The following is a 16,763-nucleotide window of genomic DNA, read 5'->3' on the forward strand; positions in this document are numbered from 1 at the left end:
AATTCTACAGAAAAGGACATAGTTTAAAGTGGATAGCACTTAAATGAATAGGTTTCATTTCATGGCAGCCTGTTGGTGATACAGTTACCGTTCACAGTGACAAACTGACCTAGACTCCATTCTAAATATGTTTCTGAAGGGAAGCAAAAAGATTGAACTGAGGAATTACCTTCCTGTGCAGCTCTAGAACTGTACACCTTTTTCTGATTAGTATTCAGTTCTGTGGGGCTTGTAGGTGAACACACACATTTCCCATCTGTGCTTCCTTGCAGTTACAACCCTTTTGATGGACCAAATGAAAATCCAGAAGCAGAGCTCCCTCTCACGGCAGGAAAGTACCTGTATGTTTATGGAGACATGGATGAAGATGGCTTTTATGAAGGTATTATTTTAAATCTGTGAGTTCATGCTAATTCAAGCAGATTCAAATCAATTCATCTGTCAGACATGCCCCCAGTTCTTTCCTTCATCTACTACTAAATCAGTTGCTAAAATTACCCCTATCATCATTGTGTTAATTAACAGAGTTTCTGCACCAGCAAAGCCACTCCTTGCAGGCAAAGCTAATTATAATATATTTTATACTGTCAGCTTTTCCTACTGGCAAGATTTAAGTTGACAAGAAAGCTTACTGTCAGTTCTGGGTTTTGCCTCACTGAGCCTTTACATTCTCAAACTGTGAATGTTGTTCATGTATAGTTTTCACTTATATCTTCCTTATCTTGTCCACTTGCATTGACATGCAAGAGGTATGCTCCTTCAAGGATTTTAATGGCATTGTTCTTTCTCACCAGGGGAACTTCTAGATGGACAAAGAGGACTAGTCCCTTCAAATTTTGTGGATTTTGTTCAAGACAATGAGACCCGGTTATCAAGCACATTAAGCACTGAACAAGATCAGAATTTTATCAACCATTCGGGTCCTACTTTGGAAGGAGATCTCTTGGAGATAAGTCCACCAAGTCACATAGACTCTAGTGTAATCAGCAATGGCGCAGGGACTCTGGATGTGAACATTGATGAAATTGGAGAAGACATTGTGCCTTATCCTAGAAAAATCACCCTTATAAAACAACTAGCCAAAAGTGTCATTGTGGGCTGGGAGCCACCGGTAGTGCCACCCGGATGGGGAACCATTAGCAGCTACAATGTTCTGGTTGACAAAGAAGTACGGATGAACATAGCCTTGGGAAGCAGAACGAAAGCTCTTATAGAAAAGCTTAACATTTCTACTTGTACATACCGAATATCAGTTCAGAGCATTACAAACAAGGGTAACTCAGATGAACTGCAGTGCACTTTGTTAGTTGGGAAGGATGTCATAGTAGCCCCCTCTAATCTTAAAGTGGACAATATAACCCAGATTTCTGCTGAGCTGTCCTGGCTGCCTACAAATAGTAATTACAGTCATGTGATCTTTCTTAATGAAGAAGAATTTGACATTGTCAAGGCTGCTAGCTACAAGTACCATTTTTTTAATTTGAAGCCCAATATGGCCTACAAGGTGAAGGTCATGGCAAAGCCCCATCAGATGCCCTGGCAGCTTCCCCTGGAACAACGAGAAAAAAAAGAAGCCTTTGTGGAATTTTCTACGTTGCCAGCAGGTTTGATATTTTTCTCCCTACCCCAAAAATCTCCAGTTAAGTTTCTCTGAAAATACTAGACAAATTAATCTGACCTTTAGCTTTATGCTGTAATCCCTGTCACTTTCGTGAGCAGATTGGAGATTATTAGATTGCTTTTTTGTATCTAAAATTAATTCTTGTCCCGTGTGATTCTCTTCTTTGTTCCTGGGTAAGGCCTGAAGCATTTCTGGGAGATAAACTAGGGAAAGCCATGCTTATCATGATCACAGATCACACACTAAGTGTTTTATCAGATTAATCTCCATTCGTATTTAATTTGTCTGGTTATAGTATTTCTCACAATAATTTGTTTTCATTGGGGTGAACAACACTGGGAAAAAAACAATTATTACTTCTGACATGTTATTTGTATGTTATTTATGTGTCTTAAAGCACTTTTTACACAGATGATCCAGCCCTTTTCTGTAATGAAAAACAACACAGACATCTTAGAGGACCACACAGTCATTTAGAGGATGTAAATGCATTTAGGTCATCTAATCAAGGACAAGTAGAAGACTCTTTATATACTCAGACTTTCAGAGCCCTGAATGCCTCTGAAGCAGGGACAGTCAAGTACAAGTGATTCCTGGCGAGTGAAATTTCAATAGCGTGTACTGTGGTATGGCTTAATTGACTCCCTGCTGGGATTTGATTCTAGCAAAGGGGCAGGAATTAGTTCTGCTCTCTTCCTTGGCTTGCGTGACTTACATATAAGGAGACATGCAGGACAGTAATGCTGGTTGAGTAGCGAGGGAGTTAAGCTTGTATGTCTACTGCTGTTGATTTATAGCTTCAGTAAAAATGTCCTTAGCTCAGGCATTTGTTCTTTTGTCTTAAATCATTTCAGTGAGTTAAGTGGTCTGTGGGAGTCGGGAGATACTGCCTAGATGGTGGCTTGAATTTATCAGATATGCTGACTTCTTTGTTATTTGGGAAAGGCCTTTTGAATGAGGTTTTTTTCAGGCCTGACACTTAACATGCTGTATCTCCCTCTAGTTGCTGAAGTATGCTAAAGCAATAAATGAGCTGTTCTCTGCTGAGGAGCTAAAATGCAGCAAAGCCTCTGCTTTTAGATCCAGAGATCCCCGAATCTTCCCCACCACTTCATTTCACAGACAGCATTTTTACAAAAGCACGTCAACTTTTCACTGTTACATAGCAAAATAAAATAGCAACTCTTGAAGTGATTAGAGGCTGATGCTTGTATTTCGAAAGTCATTGAAACAAAGGAAAAAGGATGCTCATGAAATCAGAGTCAGCAATGAGAGTTACCATCATAGTGTGTCATGTTTTTGTCTTGCAAATATTACTGGCTCTGAGTAATCACATCTCTCTTCTTCCAAACTACAGTTAAAAGAAAGAACTTAAAAGAAAAAAAGTAGAGAAAGTGCCTTTAATGTGACTAATACTGTTTTTTCTCTCAGACTCTGGATTATTTTTCCACCTTAAATATCTTCAGTTGATCTACATTGTAAGGGGCATGTTTCAAAGATTATTTTGGAGTATGCTGAGAGAGCAGTACAGATATTCTGTGTGAAGGGAATCTTTTGTTATTGTGCTTCTGTAGAAGAGGCATGGGGGTGAGTGATGTCACATAAACCTCTAGTTGTGGTAAATGTCGGGTTTAGCAGACGGTGCAGCATGAGCTGCAACATAACTGGCCACAGGCAGCTCCTAACGTTTGTGCTGACATTTTTCTAAGGGCTTCAGAAATGTTTACAAATGAATACATGTTCTTGCCTTATTTGAAGCTGAGAAGCTCTGCTCTTCAGCCGTGAGTTCAGTGATATCCTTATAGAAAGGGATACCACCAGCCACTAAATACCAAAAAGGGAGTGAATATTTTAAAATTTTCACACTGTATCAATCTCAGGGGTTTTTTAGGAATACATTAAGCAAAAATGAACTTGAGATAAATGCTCACATTTCAAAGCTAGAGAGAGCAGTTGCATGAAAAGTACAGGACAATTAGAGGTCATCTTTTCATTTTTCTCTTTGCATAGATATATCATCTTTTGCATGATTTATACTTGAAAACACATTGCTTCCTATCAGGCCAAAGCTGAGTGACAGCTCTTTAGTGGCTGAGTAGCTGAACTCCTCTTCTAGATTCATGAAAGCATTAGAATTACTTAAGTTGAAATAGTTCTCTTTTGGGTGCTCAGATCTAAAAACAGACGTAAGTATTGAGAGGATCGGGACCAATGGGACTGTTAGGGGATTTCAGCTAATTTAGGTAATAAATTAATGAAGACCAAACTGTAGCAGAATTCTGAAACAAAGATTTATGTTGATGACCAAGACCATCAAAAGTCATCAAGAGTAATTTTCCATTTAATGGTGGGGGAGAATAGAAACCATACTAAGCCTTGGGCATTACAGTTTATTAAACCTATCTCTGCTACAGACTGTGAAGGTTGAGATAGACTCCCTGGGGATTGTTTGGTTTGGGGAGAATGGAAGGAAGGTGACTTCTCCTGCAGGAGCAGATTAATGTCGTTGTCATTGACAAGGTACTGGACTAGATCAGATGCATTCTTTCTTGTAAGCTGAGGAGCTTTGCTTGATTGGGAGTGCTGACTGTCAATAAAATAGGATGGTCAGGGAGGCTGTAATTCAGTCCTAAATCAAAATCTACGGCTTGGCCAAGAACAGTATTAGGTCAGTTTGCATACTTTGGCCTTGCAAGTTAAAAATACGTTATAGATCCAAGAGATAGTATAGGCAAAAATTTCATGTTGTGCCTGTAGTGTCCTGAACGTGACCGTAATTTTATTTCCATGCCCACTAGAGGATGAAATTCAGTGACAGCAAACTACTGAAATGCACTGATGGTTTAACAACATATCTGGAAGCTGAGGCTTGTGTGATGTTTACACTTGTATCATGATCTGTTCAGTAGCAATGAATACACACAGTTAAAATATTTGTAGCTTTTTTGGTAGATGAACAGAAATTGGTTAGTTCACCGGCAAAAGCAAACTCACAGCAACCAAGTTTGTATTCACCAGGCTATTACACAGAGATGGCTGCAGCTGAACCCTGCTTCTGAAATGTTTTAGCATGAAACACTCATCAGGGTTTGACTGTTAAATTAACACAACAAGATGCCTGAAATATTCATGAACTAATAATCTCTACGATATTTTTACTTTGACTTTCTGTCCAAAGAAGAGCAACTTATATTAGGGTAATAACGTCTTTTAATTAAGGTGTGTTTAGTGTGCTATTACACTAACATACTGTAAATGCCTTGAAAGCTTAGTAGGTGTATATTTTCCTTCAGTGCAGAGAAAAGACTTTGAGTCCAGTTATCCTTCAAAGCAGCATGCTGCTGGTTGAAAAGGTTAAAGTTTTGGCTTGCAGTCCACATTACACCTTAGTGTCAATGTGCTTCTGGCTCATAAATCTTTACTTGGAGCCACTGATGGTCTAGAGAGGCAGAATTTGAAAGTGATTTCTGAGTACATAGTGTTTATTCGGTGCAGACATATATACCAAAAAGTTACATGCTGTCACCTGCAGCAGTTCTCCACTAACAGTGCCACTCCTGGGCCTTTTTCTCCCTGCATTTTTCTGTTAAGATCTTCTGTATTCAGAGTAAGTAGCAGTTATGCAGCCTGCAGGGATAAAAATAGGTCCAGAGCAAATTTCAAGTACAGACCATCTCGCAAAGAAATACAGCTTAGTTACTGGCTGTAAGCTGCAGGTCAGTGTCTGGCTCCATGACCTGCTGAGCCTGTGCTTCTGTTTTTATATAATAACTGCAATAAGGATATTTTGTCATCTTAAAAAAGAAAAAAAAAAAAAAAGGTGCTTTGAGATCTGTAGTTCCAACTTGCAGGTATATCAGCTGACATACATACTTCTGATCTAAGGCTCAACAGTGACCAGTCTTGTCTTTCTTAGGTCCTCCAGCTCCACCTCAAGATGTTACTGTACGGGCTGGGTCCACCCCAGCAACCATACAGGTGTCCTGGAAGCCACCAACTCTGACAGCAACAGGGACCTCCCATGGCGCCAATGTCACAGGCTATGGTGTTTATGCGAAAGGTCAACGGGTGAGTTCTCCTTCCAGCGTTACAGTGACCGTCTACGTTAGGTGAATTTCAACTGACAGGTAAAGGCAACAATAAACATGTGACAGCGCTTGAATGTGTGCAGGGCTTTCTCAGCTTTCAGTAGAACCTACTATTTTGTTTGTGCATAACTTGCTCATTAGCTTCCTTTCTATAAGCACTTAAGCTTTTGGACAAATGGGTTGAAAAGATTAAAGACAACTGGTGCTAACTGGTGTGGAGCCCTGATGAGGGCTCTTGCAGCCCACTCTGTGTTGGCAGTAGTTCACTCCATGTTAAGACGTTGAAGGTTGTACTGTAGTGGGGTTGAGGGGAGGGAAACAGATGCCTTCATGCTAGTAAGTTGCTTGTTTGTGTACTCAGGTGGCGGAGGTGATCTTTCCAACAGCAGAGAACACATTGGTGGAACTAATGAGACTAAGGAGTTTGGAAGCAAAGGAAGTTACTGTTCGAACACTCTCTGCACAAGGGGAATCAGTGGACTCTTCTGTTGCTGCCATTCCATCTGACCTACTGGTGCCTCCAACCCCTCACCCCAGAACTGCTCCCAAATCTAAGCCATTAGCAAGTGCCGGAGCCCCAGAAACCAAAGAAGAACATTTAGGTCCACATTTAAAAATGGATGAGTCATGGGAGCAGACTCGTTCGGCATCCCCTGTTCATGGACACATGCTTGAGCCACCTGCTCCTAACTTTTACAGCCCGCTTCAGGGGAGGAGATCTCCATCGCCTAACCGAATACTCCCTCAACCTCAAGGCACACCTGTCCCAAATACTGTCGCAAAAGCCATGGCAAGAGAAGCTGCACAACGAGTTGCAGAAAGCAATAGGGTAAAGGCAAACTTTTTCTTAAGGCTTTTTTGGGCTGGCTTTATTCACTGTGGCACTTTCTATAAAAGAATTTTCTCATCATATGCTTTAAGGAGCAACTAATTCCAAAACCCTGTAGTTTGAGGAGCAGCATTGTGCTAAAATTCTGTGCCATCTTCCACAAACATGCTTGTAACCATAAAGAGCATTGATCAGCCTTTGATCAGCACAGAAGCCCCATAATATCGCTAGAAATGTTGTCTCCAAACATGCAGAGCCTTACTTCTGAATAAAAAACAGTAATCATCAAAGTTTGTTCTTGGATCCTGCAGAAGTCAAAAGGGAAGCTTGTGCCTGTGTGAGAAAAGTCAATCGAGTACTGAAGTACTTTGAAAGAAACCAAAACAATAAAGGGCAGTTTAACGATGGGTGCGGAAACAGGCAGATAGACAGAAGTCCTGAGCAGACTTACTGTGAGAGCTGATCCTTTTGGCAGTTTACAAAATGAGGAAAGTCTCATTTCTATAATCTAACCAGCAGTCAGATAAGAGACATGATTGTATTATAAAGTCATCTGCTATTTCAAAATAACAAATAGCTGTTCAGATGCATGTAAAGCACTATTTTGTATGGTGTCATGGATTCACAGTCAATTTTACATATTTGCCCTTCAACAGTGCCTCTTTCACAGTGCTACACCTTCACAGATGTTTACAACTGCTTCAACATAGCTGCCGTGTGAAAGCTTTTCATTACAGCTCCTTTTGTAGCTGCTAGAAGCACTGCTGCCCAAAGGAGACTCCCTTTTTGAGACCATTATGACCCGTGGCTGCTGTAGTCACTCAGACGTTTGCTAGTTAATTTAAATCCTGTATTTGAGGCTCTTGGGTCAGCATAGCTGATGCATATGCATCCTGACAACATGATCCAGTTTTTCCTACCCGAGCATACAATATTTAAATACTCCCAGTGCCCTGGGTAGTTACTTTCTCATCACAAGCTGTTCACAACTGTCCGTTACTTGTTTCAAGCTCTGGTGTCACTTTTTTTGTACATTCTCTTGGTCCTTCGGCTGGCAGTCATCAGTTGTTATGTCCAGTCTTTGGTCTCCCATTGTATCTCCAAGATAACTCCATTAATTTTGACAGTTCACACATGTCTTAACAGCCCCAACTTACTGACTGTCCCTCTTCGGGGACAGAATTGAGCCAGTGGGGGATGATACAGCTTTTGGAAAGCTGAATAATTCTGGATCAATAAGGTCTGCTAAATACATATATATGATGTGTATATTTCTTCCTTCTGTTTATAAACAAAGCAAACTGGAATAAATTTAATAGAGGGAGAAAAGACAGATTAGTTTCTTTCTCACTCTGAGGTCAGAGTTGATTTAACAACCATACAGGAAAGAGAACTGAAATACTTTTTCTGGTTTTGAAAATTGCTGACATAACATATGCTCTCAACCATGTTTAATTACATTACTTTTAGTGATGCTTGAAATGTTTAATTCGGGAATCTGGACAGAAGTTTACAGATGGATTCACTCTAAATTAAATCAAATTCTGCCAATGATATTTGTCATGTTTAGTCCCCAGAGTAGAAGTTCTTCCCTTGCGGTAGGCTGCTGCAGAAGAAGCTTTGTGTCTTCTCCCTGCTCTTCATCCAGCCTGTTAGATGGCTGATGGTTTTTGTCATGAGAGTAAGCAGCAGGAATCAGTAGCTAAGGGTGAGAGTCACCTCAGAGCAGAGGAAGAGCATGAAGTCTCATTCTATAGCTTTTTTTGTACTGAGGTCAAAAATGCTCTTGTCGCTAGGTGCTGTCTTCATTAGCAGCCTCTGACTGTAGAATACTGAGAATTTTGACATAAGTGGTACAGAGAAGAAACCTAGCAGGTGAGTTGATGGTCACATAAAAGCATATAACTGTTTATGAGTGAGAGAAATACAGCAAGCAAAAAATTCTTGAAAACTCCTAAAATGTTACAGTCAGAGTAAGCTAACATTGCTTTAAACCATGAGTATATTTAAATGTTGTGTTCTTGAGTTCTTATGTCTTATTTTTGCCACTTCTTCCACTGGTTGCAGGAACAAGTCTGCTTCAATTTTCCATTTTTGTTGTTTGCTAGATGGAGAGGAGGAGTATTTTTAGCGAAAGGAGTAATGCAGCCCAGTATGCTAACTCAGATGATGAGGAAGACGGCTATGATTCTCCTAATGTCAAAAGAAGGGGGGCTTCAGTTGATGATTTCCTGAAAGGGTCAGAACTTGGAAAGCAAGTAAGTAGCCTGGTCTTGTTATCGTGTCAGGTGTCTGACATGAAACAAGTATTTTATGAAGCTCAGCACGCTATCCAGGTCACCATCTGATTATTGTAGCCACGTTGGTAAGCTACACAGACAAGCAGCTAAATTGTGGGGAGGTAAATAAATGTCCTGTTACTGGAGCATAACACTGTCTAATGGGAACTGAATGCTTGACACCATGCATCTATATATAGATTGTTATCCCATGCAACAGTCTTAAGCACTGGAAACTGAAAAACCTGAAGCTGAAAAAAATGAAATAGAAAATGTGACTGGAATGTCATATTTGGGCTCTGGGCTTTTTCTGTATGATGTGTTACTACTGCATATGAAAAGGTGCTGTGAAAAAAAGGGAAAGGGGGAAGGATTTTTGTGTTCCATAAAAGCCATAACCTGTAATCTTAATTAGCAGAAAACCAACACCATACATACTTGGCATGCTGTAATGAATAGAAAGATGTTGCCAGAAGAATTTTGCACATCTGTGCAGCTTTTAGTTTGATCCCAGTGAAAACAAGTATAAAGTAATTTATTACATTACTTTCAAGAGAGATGTAAATTCTAGCAAAAAGATTTTTAGTTATGTCTTAGCATGGTCAAATAATCTTGTTAGCCAAACATCTGACCTCCCGTGTTGAAGGGTCCAAGCAATGGCATTCCTTCTTGTACCACTTCTGAAACTTTCTGGAATTTTGGTTCCATTTATTACAGACGTTCAAGCATTTGTATAAACATCGCTCCAAATTTCCAGCGTTCTAAATATATGGCTTCAGGATTTGACTTGGTTTCATCTTCACATGCAGCAGTTCCCATTTTTAGAATATATGCGATCATGCTGTGCTTACAAAATGTGCTTGTGGGTAAGATGGATCTGTACCTCCGTATACAATTAAAATTATTCTGGACACAAAGAGGCCAAGATTTTCTAAGAGGACTAGTGATTTTATTAAGAAGGGTCAGTGTAAAAATTTAGAGTGTTTGTAAGGAACCAAGATCAACTTCATTTTTCTGATAACAGTACTTCATATTTAACCTTGGTAAATAAACTTGAGGGTATCTACCATGTGAGTACAAAGTTGCTGCTCCATGTGGACTTTCTACCTCAGATTATTAAAGGGAGGCTTGGAGTGTGTTTGCTTTAACAAGCTCTACAAAATAGAAGGTTTGCATATGAACATTGGAAGGCTGGGAACCCTTAAAGTTATATTCGTTAAAGCCTAAAAAGATTAAGCTCTGTTATCTACTAGGAACGTCCTCAAAGCTAGATTTGAAATCTCTCCAGCTACAAGTATTCTCAGATCTGACTAGGTTTCAAGTTTAGTTTTCATGTAAGGCTGAAAGAATTCCTCACTGTTTTAAAACACTATGTCAAAAAATGCACTTTGAGAAATAGCGGTTAAATTATGTCTGTCAAAACAGCTGCTGTGTGTTAAGTGTAAATTGATTATTAAATGTTTATTTTATAGCTTCAGAGATATACCTATTTGTAGCTTAATTGCTCATTTGCATTGTTTATGAAAGATGATCACTTTAACCGCTTGGTTTGTTAGTGAAGAAATAATTGGAGAAAATCGGAGAAACCTCATCTGTGGTGGTTTTCTCCATAAGAAGTTATTAGTTTGCTAATTTCATTATAATGCTCATGTGCTGCTGGTGTCTTCCAGAAGCAACTGCTGTTCTGTATGGTGATTCCCTATCAAAGGTCTTTGGCTTTCTATCAGTTGACTTGCCTTACTCCATAGATGAGAGTAAAAAAACTGCAAGCAAATTCAAGTAACATTAAAGTTTTTTCATCAAGCTTCTTATCAGCATTAGATATGGCTACTAATGGAAATCCTTCATGTCTGTCGCCTTGTATTTTGTAGGAAGATATATTGATTTTAAACTCTCCATTTTAAAATGCCCCACAGGGAAGGGTGGCATGGATCACAATTCTGAAACAGTGGTGCAATATCAGTCTCTCACAGACTTTCTTTGTGAACTTAGACTTAAGTTAGTCTTTCTTGCCCAGATCCTCACAAGTATTTATGCATCTAAATATCTCAGTACCTCTGAGGGTCTGGGTCAGTGACCCTGTCAACCCAGACTAAAATGCGAATAATGATTCTTTCTTTTGTCACAAAAATGTATGAAGATACTGTTTTCTTCAAGCTGTTGATTTGCTCTGTAAATAGATAATAAGGACAAGGGAAGTAAGTATCAGAGATAGACGTGAAATTCAGAGACAGCTTGGGACATTTGCAGGAAGGGCAGTGCTAGAAAATATGTGAAATAGTAATCACAAGTACATGGAATATATGGCCATAGAGGTTTCACTGGAAATCTGCATGTGTAATGCACCCAGTTATTGAACGTAGAGTATGCATGCCCTATTACATACAGAGTTAATTGATTGCAAGCAGAATTGTGTAATTATCACTTATATAATATCTCCTAGTTACATTTTATACCTCACTTAATGTAGTGCTTGAATTAGATTTAATTAGATAATTGAATGGCTGTTTGGCAAGTCATTCCTCATGTTAGAACCACAATGGATAAACCTTGGAGAGAGTTTGCTAGGTCTCTGTACTCTGATTGCCCAAACAATGAGGGCTTTATTCCAGCAGCATTGGCCTTTGATAATCTACAGGCATTGTGCACTCAGCTGGCCAAGTAGTACTGTGTCAGTGTAACCCCCGGGTCTATTTGAATACATCTGGAAGAGGAGTGCAGGAGTGATTTTTCTATGAAAAACAGGACCAAGATTGTGCTGGAATGGAACTGATGAAATAATAAAATTTAGTATAAGAGCTACAAAGTTTAGATGTGAAGAGTGAAGCATTAGAATATAGTCTGATCTTTTAACTTCAAAAAGAAACCAAAAACATTGGGAAACTGCACTGGCTTTTTTTCTAAGATGATCCTAATGTAATATGTCTGAAGGATCTGAAAACATTTATGGGCTTGGCACCAAGAATCACTACTAAAAGCTTCACCCTACAATCTTTTTAGCCTCAGAACAAAGAGTTAAAAGAGGAGAAATTTTATCTTGTATTTTGAGGGCAAATCTATCTTCACTTTGGAGAAATTGCTTATTGTAGGCATTTTCTTCTCATTGCTGGGATTGACTGATATCAATGTGTTACATCTGTGGGAATTGATTTGGTGCCACAGAAATTATTTCTTCCTTAGTATTGCTGGGGTAAGGAATGCAGTAATTTCTAGCATTCTAGTACCTCTAGAATATGTGATTCTTCAAATATTCTGCTGCAATCTGACAGTCAGATGACTCCATTTGAAGATTTGTCCTTGGAAATACAGTAAGTTTTATTTATGATCTGATTTGTTAGATGTAATGTCTAACAGAGGCCGCTCCTATTTAACATTAGCAATTCAGTAGGACATACTTTTTCCTCCTTATCTTCCAACTAATTGGAAACTTAAAGGAACCTGAAATATTTGGACTCATTTTAAAAGACAATTAGGTTTTAGCCAGTCTCTTCCTGCAATGTTTAAGAGAATGAAAGCTTCAAATTCCATCAGCTAGCTATATCATACAACAATGGTAACATCCTGCAAGAATTAAATGCTGATCACTTTTAAATTACAATGTGATGTAACAAACAGCTGTGAAGAACAGATGATATGTGAATTATCCTAGGGCTTTTACAATTTGGTCAGCAAGTCCACTGATGCATGAAGGACCTTTTTAAATCAAGGGAATTTAATCAAGACTCAAACTAGATTTGGTGCTGTGAATGCAGACATCCTTTTTTGTATCATCTGTGGAATTAAGATTGGATTTCTTGACTTGGGAGCATAAATGGACAAAAAAAAATGTATACATGATCTCTGCACTAGAAGAGAGCAGCAAGCCGCATGATGTAATTTTTATGTGGTTATTAGTGTGACATCCAAACCTAGGAAATGCTCTAGTCCTCATTGGTGTTATACAAGGATTTTCAGCTTTACAGTCAGTAAAGATTCTTCTCTCTCACCCTGTCAATTAGCCTCACTATTGCCATGGTGAAGAGTACCACACAGAGAGCAGCAGAGGTTCTGACTTGTCTGATATTATGGAAGAAGATGAGGAAGAGCTGTACTCCGAGATGCAGCTGGAGGATGGAGGAAGGCGACGAGTCAGTGTGACTTCACACAATGCACTTAAGGTAAGTGTGACTGCAAAGAAACCTTAGGAGGACCTCCATATTTTGATTCTTTCTTCAAAGCATTTCTTTTAGTCAATTATGGATTTTGCAGACCATTAAAACTCACACTGTTGTATAGACCTAGAACTGAGGTGAACATTGTTTATGATGTCAAGGCCACTTTAATACATTTATTACCTTTTTTTTTTTTTTTGCATTATTTGATAGCTAATCTTTTAACTAACTGACTATTTTCCTATATGTAATTGTTGAAGTTGCAATTTCTGTTCTGTATCTGGGGACCTTTCCCATGTCTATACAACAATATACTACATGTGCTACCCAGACAATGAGTTGTTTCTGAGCAAGGAGATTTATATAAACATACATACATACAGAAAAAAAACCAGCTTGGGTTTTTCATGTCTGAGTAATTTGTCCCTGTTTACAGTGCTAGTCTCTCCTCTTCCACAGACTTTAAAGTGTGCTCATAAGAAAGGGAATTGGGTCAGCTTTGTTTGATATATGCATTACTGGAAATCCTCATGCTCTGATTGTTATGGAATCACCGAAGACAGTAGGAAATACCTATCAGAAATACTGCTTTAACACTGGACAGGAATATTCATCATGGAAGACAACTTTAGTATAACAATTAAAGCATATGTAGAATGTTGAACCCACCCAATACAGAATATATATTTCCCATAGCATATTTGTACATGTAAATTGTATTTGCTTTTTATATGTCTAGAAGTTATGCTAAATTGTGTTTTCTCAGAAAGTTGGATAACTTGAATGATAGGGAAATCCACAGGTTGATTTTTCTTCCAATATGCTGTTATTTAACTCAAAACAATACTATTTTCTCATGCATACAAGAATTTTGACCATTCTTGTAACTGCTTTCATGTATTATAAATCCAGTCCTTTTAGTCTGATACTATCTGGAATAGACAGGTACTTTTTCAAAACAAAACATAATCAGTGTTTCTATTATTCTGCTAACATAAATGTTGAAACTGAAATGCTTCTGCATGCTGCTTCTGTCCCTTTCCTCTGGGATAAAGTGAATTATCCCTAGACTGTTCTTGTTCTTTATGCATCAGAAAGTATCTTTACTTCTTGATTTAAACTAGTATTGCCAGTGTTGATATTTAAAAAGAAAAGTCCAGACCCTTAACTGGTGTAGTAGATCATTTTAGATCTGTTAAAGTCTGCAGGCATACTTCTCTTGATGTAGTAGTGTATATGAAGGGTACGGCAGAAGTGGAATTCAGTGTAGGAGTACTTCGTGGGGAAGGACTCATGGATGTCTGAGTCTCATTTGGAGAATATGGCCCACCATGCTGATAAGTTTTCTGATATAAAATGCAGGTCAGATTGTGCTCAATAGTTTCCCTGTCTTTCACTAGATCCAATTTCACTTTGCAACATCAGTAATTAACTAAAAAATGAAAAATATTATTTACTGAATTTTCCATAATGTAATCAGATTCCTGTTCCTCTTGCATCTGAAAGTATGCCAGCCATGCCCTTGGAGCTGTAATTGAGTATTCTCTCCCAAGTTAATAGATGCCCCCAAGTAACGAGAAAACATTTTGCATGCAGAGATATATTTGCTTTATTGGGAGATTATTATTCCCTCCAGTGGTTCCCTAAAACAAAGGCTGATATGGCTGATCCAGGGAAGATTCAACTCACTTACCTGATCTGAACATTCTAAAATGTGAGATATTTGAACTCCAATCACAAAACTATCCTTGTTCATATTTATGTACTTTTTTCCATTTTTATGGCAGTTTGTCTCAAAAGTCTCACAAGCGTGATACACATCTTAAAAATGAATGAAAATAGGTGAAACAACTGTAGTCATAAAGTAACTTAGAAAGTTCCTAATGCCTGAAAGGGGAAGACATCCAGAACCCAGTTAAGTTTAGCATGCTCAGAGAGAGCACTTTTGCTGAATTCTCCAGGATGATCCTGTCATTATTTATGGGTGCTGTTGTGTCCAGAGACCTACCTGATCTGGGCATTGAGTAAAGTGCGAGGAGAGGTGATCTCCATGGTGTGGAATTTATAAACCATGCCAGTCAAAGCCAACACCTCCTGCATCATTATTCTCTTGTCTTCTCAGAGTCCAGCAAAGATACTGCATAGGTTTCTTCTGTCACGCCAACCTATGTTTTGTGTAAACACAATAGAAAAATTTCAAAATGTATCACTCATGTTCAGCATTATTTTATCCAGTCTGGGATAGCTTTTACCTACTTCTGGTATAAACAGACTTTCACTTATTTCTGCTAATAGGCTGATTTTCAAATATTGATTTTATCAAGCAGGTACGAGATTATGATGAGAGATTTGATGACAGAGCAAACCAAGTGACATCAGAGAGCAGCCTGCTTCTCAGGGTTCTTTCTGTGGAAGCCGAGCTTTAAAAATGGTTCAGTTTTTTTACAATTTTACAAAGAAAACTAGAACTCCTTTAATGATATCTGCAGAATAGCTCTCCCCTGGCAGAAGATTTAGGAGTATTTGCTACTCATATAGGATGCTTTAACAGTTGAAAAGCAAGAAGGCTTGCTAGAACAGAATTTTCATTCTCAGATATGGGTTCTGGTTACAAACAAAAATGAAATAGCAATTTGGCATGGGGCAAGGAACATACTAAGCATTAGTGCTGTGTTTTAATGCCATTCTCATTCACCATGCTGGAACCTGTATGCAGCTTCTGTTGCTTTGTTTTAAATGCATGGGTTTATTCTTGTTAAGAACATCACTCAGTTGTTTGTACTGACCTCTCATGTTGTCATCTGACACCCAGCAACTTCTTAATCATGTCTTTATTTTTCACGAATTTTCATTCAAAGCATGACATCCGTTTCACTAAATAAGCTGCATGTCTTATGTTTGCCATTGCTCTAAAACTAATTCTGTCTTTATTTTTCTTTTCTTCTCCCTTTTCCCTCCCATTTTATTTTTGTCACACACTATTTGTTCCCTGTCTGGTTTTTAACATTACATAATCTTAAGGAGTGCGATAAGAATAAGACCACTGAAGCCACTTTTTTGGAACAGCCTGACTTTTCACAGCAGATACATCACAGTAAAAAGCTTTTCAGTATTCCAGAAGTAGCTGAAGAGGATGGTGAATACTCTGAACTGCTGTACAAGCAGGGTTTAGGTATGCCCTATAAAAAGAATCCCACAATAGCTAGAGACTCTAGACCACCTAGGCCCTACAATCAAGACCAGCAGCACAACTTCTGGTACCCAGCCAAGCACAGAATTTCAGGCATGGAGGATGTTGCTGCAGACGACAAAGGATGTAAATATAGCCGATCCTTATCGAGAAGCCCAGACAGTGGACTAGACTGTGGAAGTGAAGAAGAAGAATCTCGTTTTAATTTCAGATATACTTGCGATTCAGTTTCTGCCAACGTTGCGTCTAGCTGTTGCGCAGAGACTGCTAACTGTTCCTGCAGGAAAAGCATGAGGCCATTGCTTGCTCGCAGGAAAACTTTAACCAGACAAACCAGCATTGAAGAAGATTTTGGTGATCTGGGTCCTTCCTTTGTAGAGCCCAGGAGTGAACAGGTCAAGCCCAGTTACGAGAAAAAGTATGAGACTCAGAAATGTAATAGAACAGATAATTTGTCTAATGAAGATGTTCAGGGAGGCTGGAAGACTGACTTAAAAATGGCTGACTCTAGGGCAGCTGGTCTACTTGCAAAGCCATCCCACAGAGATGCAGAAGACTCTCTGGTGTGTGAAATAAATCTTCCTTCTAACATCTGCTTGCCGAAT

General features: G+C 38.8%; 1 protein-coding gene across 5 annotated transcripts in view; it reads left to right on the plus strand.

Annotated features, from left to right (window-relative positions):
* The window catches only part of RIMBP2 (RIMS binding protein 2), a 115,446-nt gene that overhangs the window by 78,069 nt on the left and 20,614 nt on the right, over window positions 1-16,763 (plus strand). For 3 of the 5 annotated variants that reach the window (XM_074887239.1, XM_074887240.1, XM_074887241.1), the window contains exons 8-13: window positions 273-382; window positions 795-1,604; window positions 5,538-5,689; window positions 6,071-6,538; window positions 8,647-8,796; window positions 12,816-12,974. In XM_074887239.1, coding sequence (XP_074743340.1) covers window positions 273-382; window positions 795-1,604; window positions 5,538-5,689; window positions 6,071-6,538; window positions 8,647-8,796; window positions 12,816-12,974 — 1,849 coding nt within the window. Of the gene's footprint in view, window positions 1-272; window positions 383-794; window positions 1,605-5,537; window positions 5,690-6,070; window positions 6,539-8,646; window positions 8,797-12,815; window positions 12,975-15,989; window positions 16,722-16,763 lie in introns of all 5 variants that reach the window. The other 2 variants (XM_074887242.1, XM_074887243.1) reach the window with 1 other exon arrangement.

The sequence above is a fragment of the Strix uralensis genome, chromosome 17 (assembly GCF_047716275.1).
Source record: "Strix uralensis isolate ZFMK-TIS-50842 chromosome 17, bStrUra1, whole genome shotgun sequence".
NCBI classification, from domain to species: Eukaryota; Metazoa; Chordata; class Aves; order Strigiformes; family Strigidae; genus Strix; species Strix uralensis.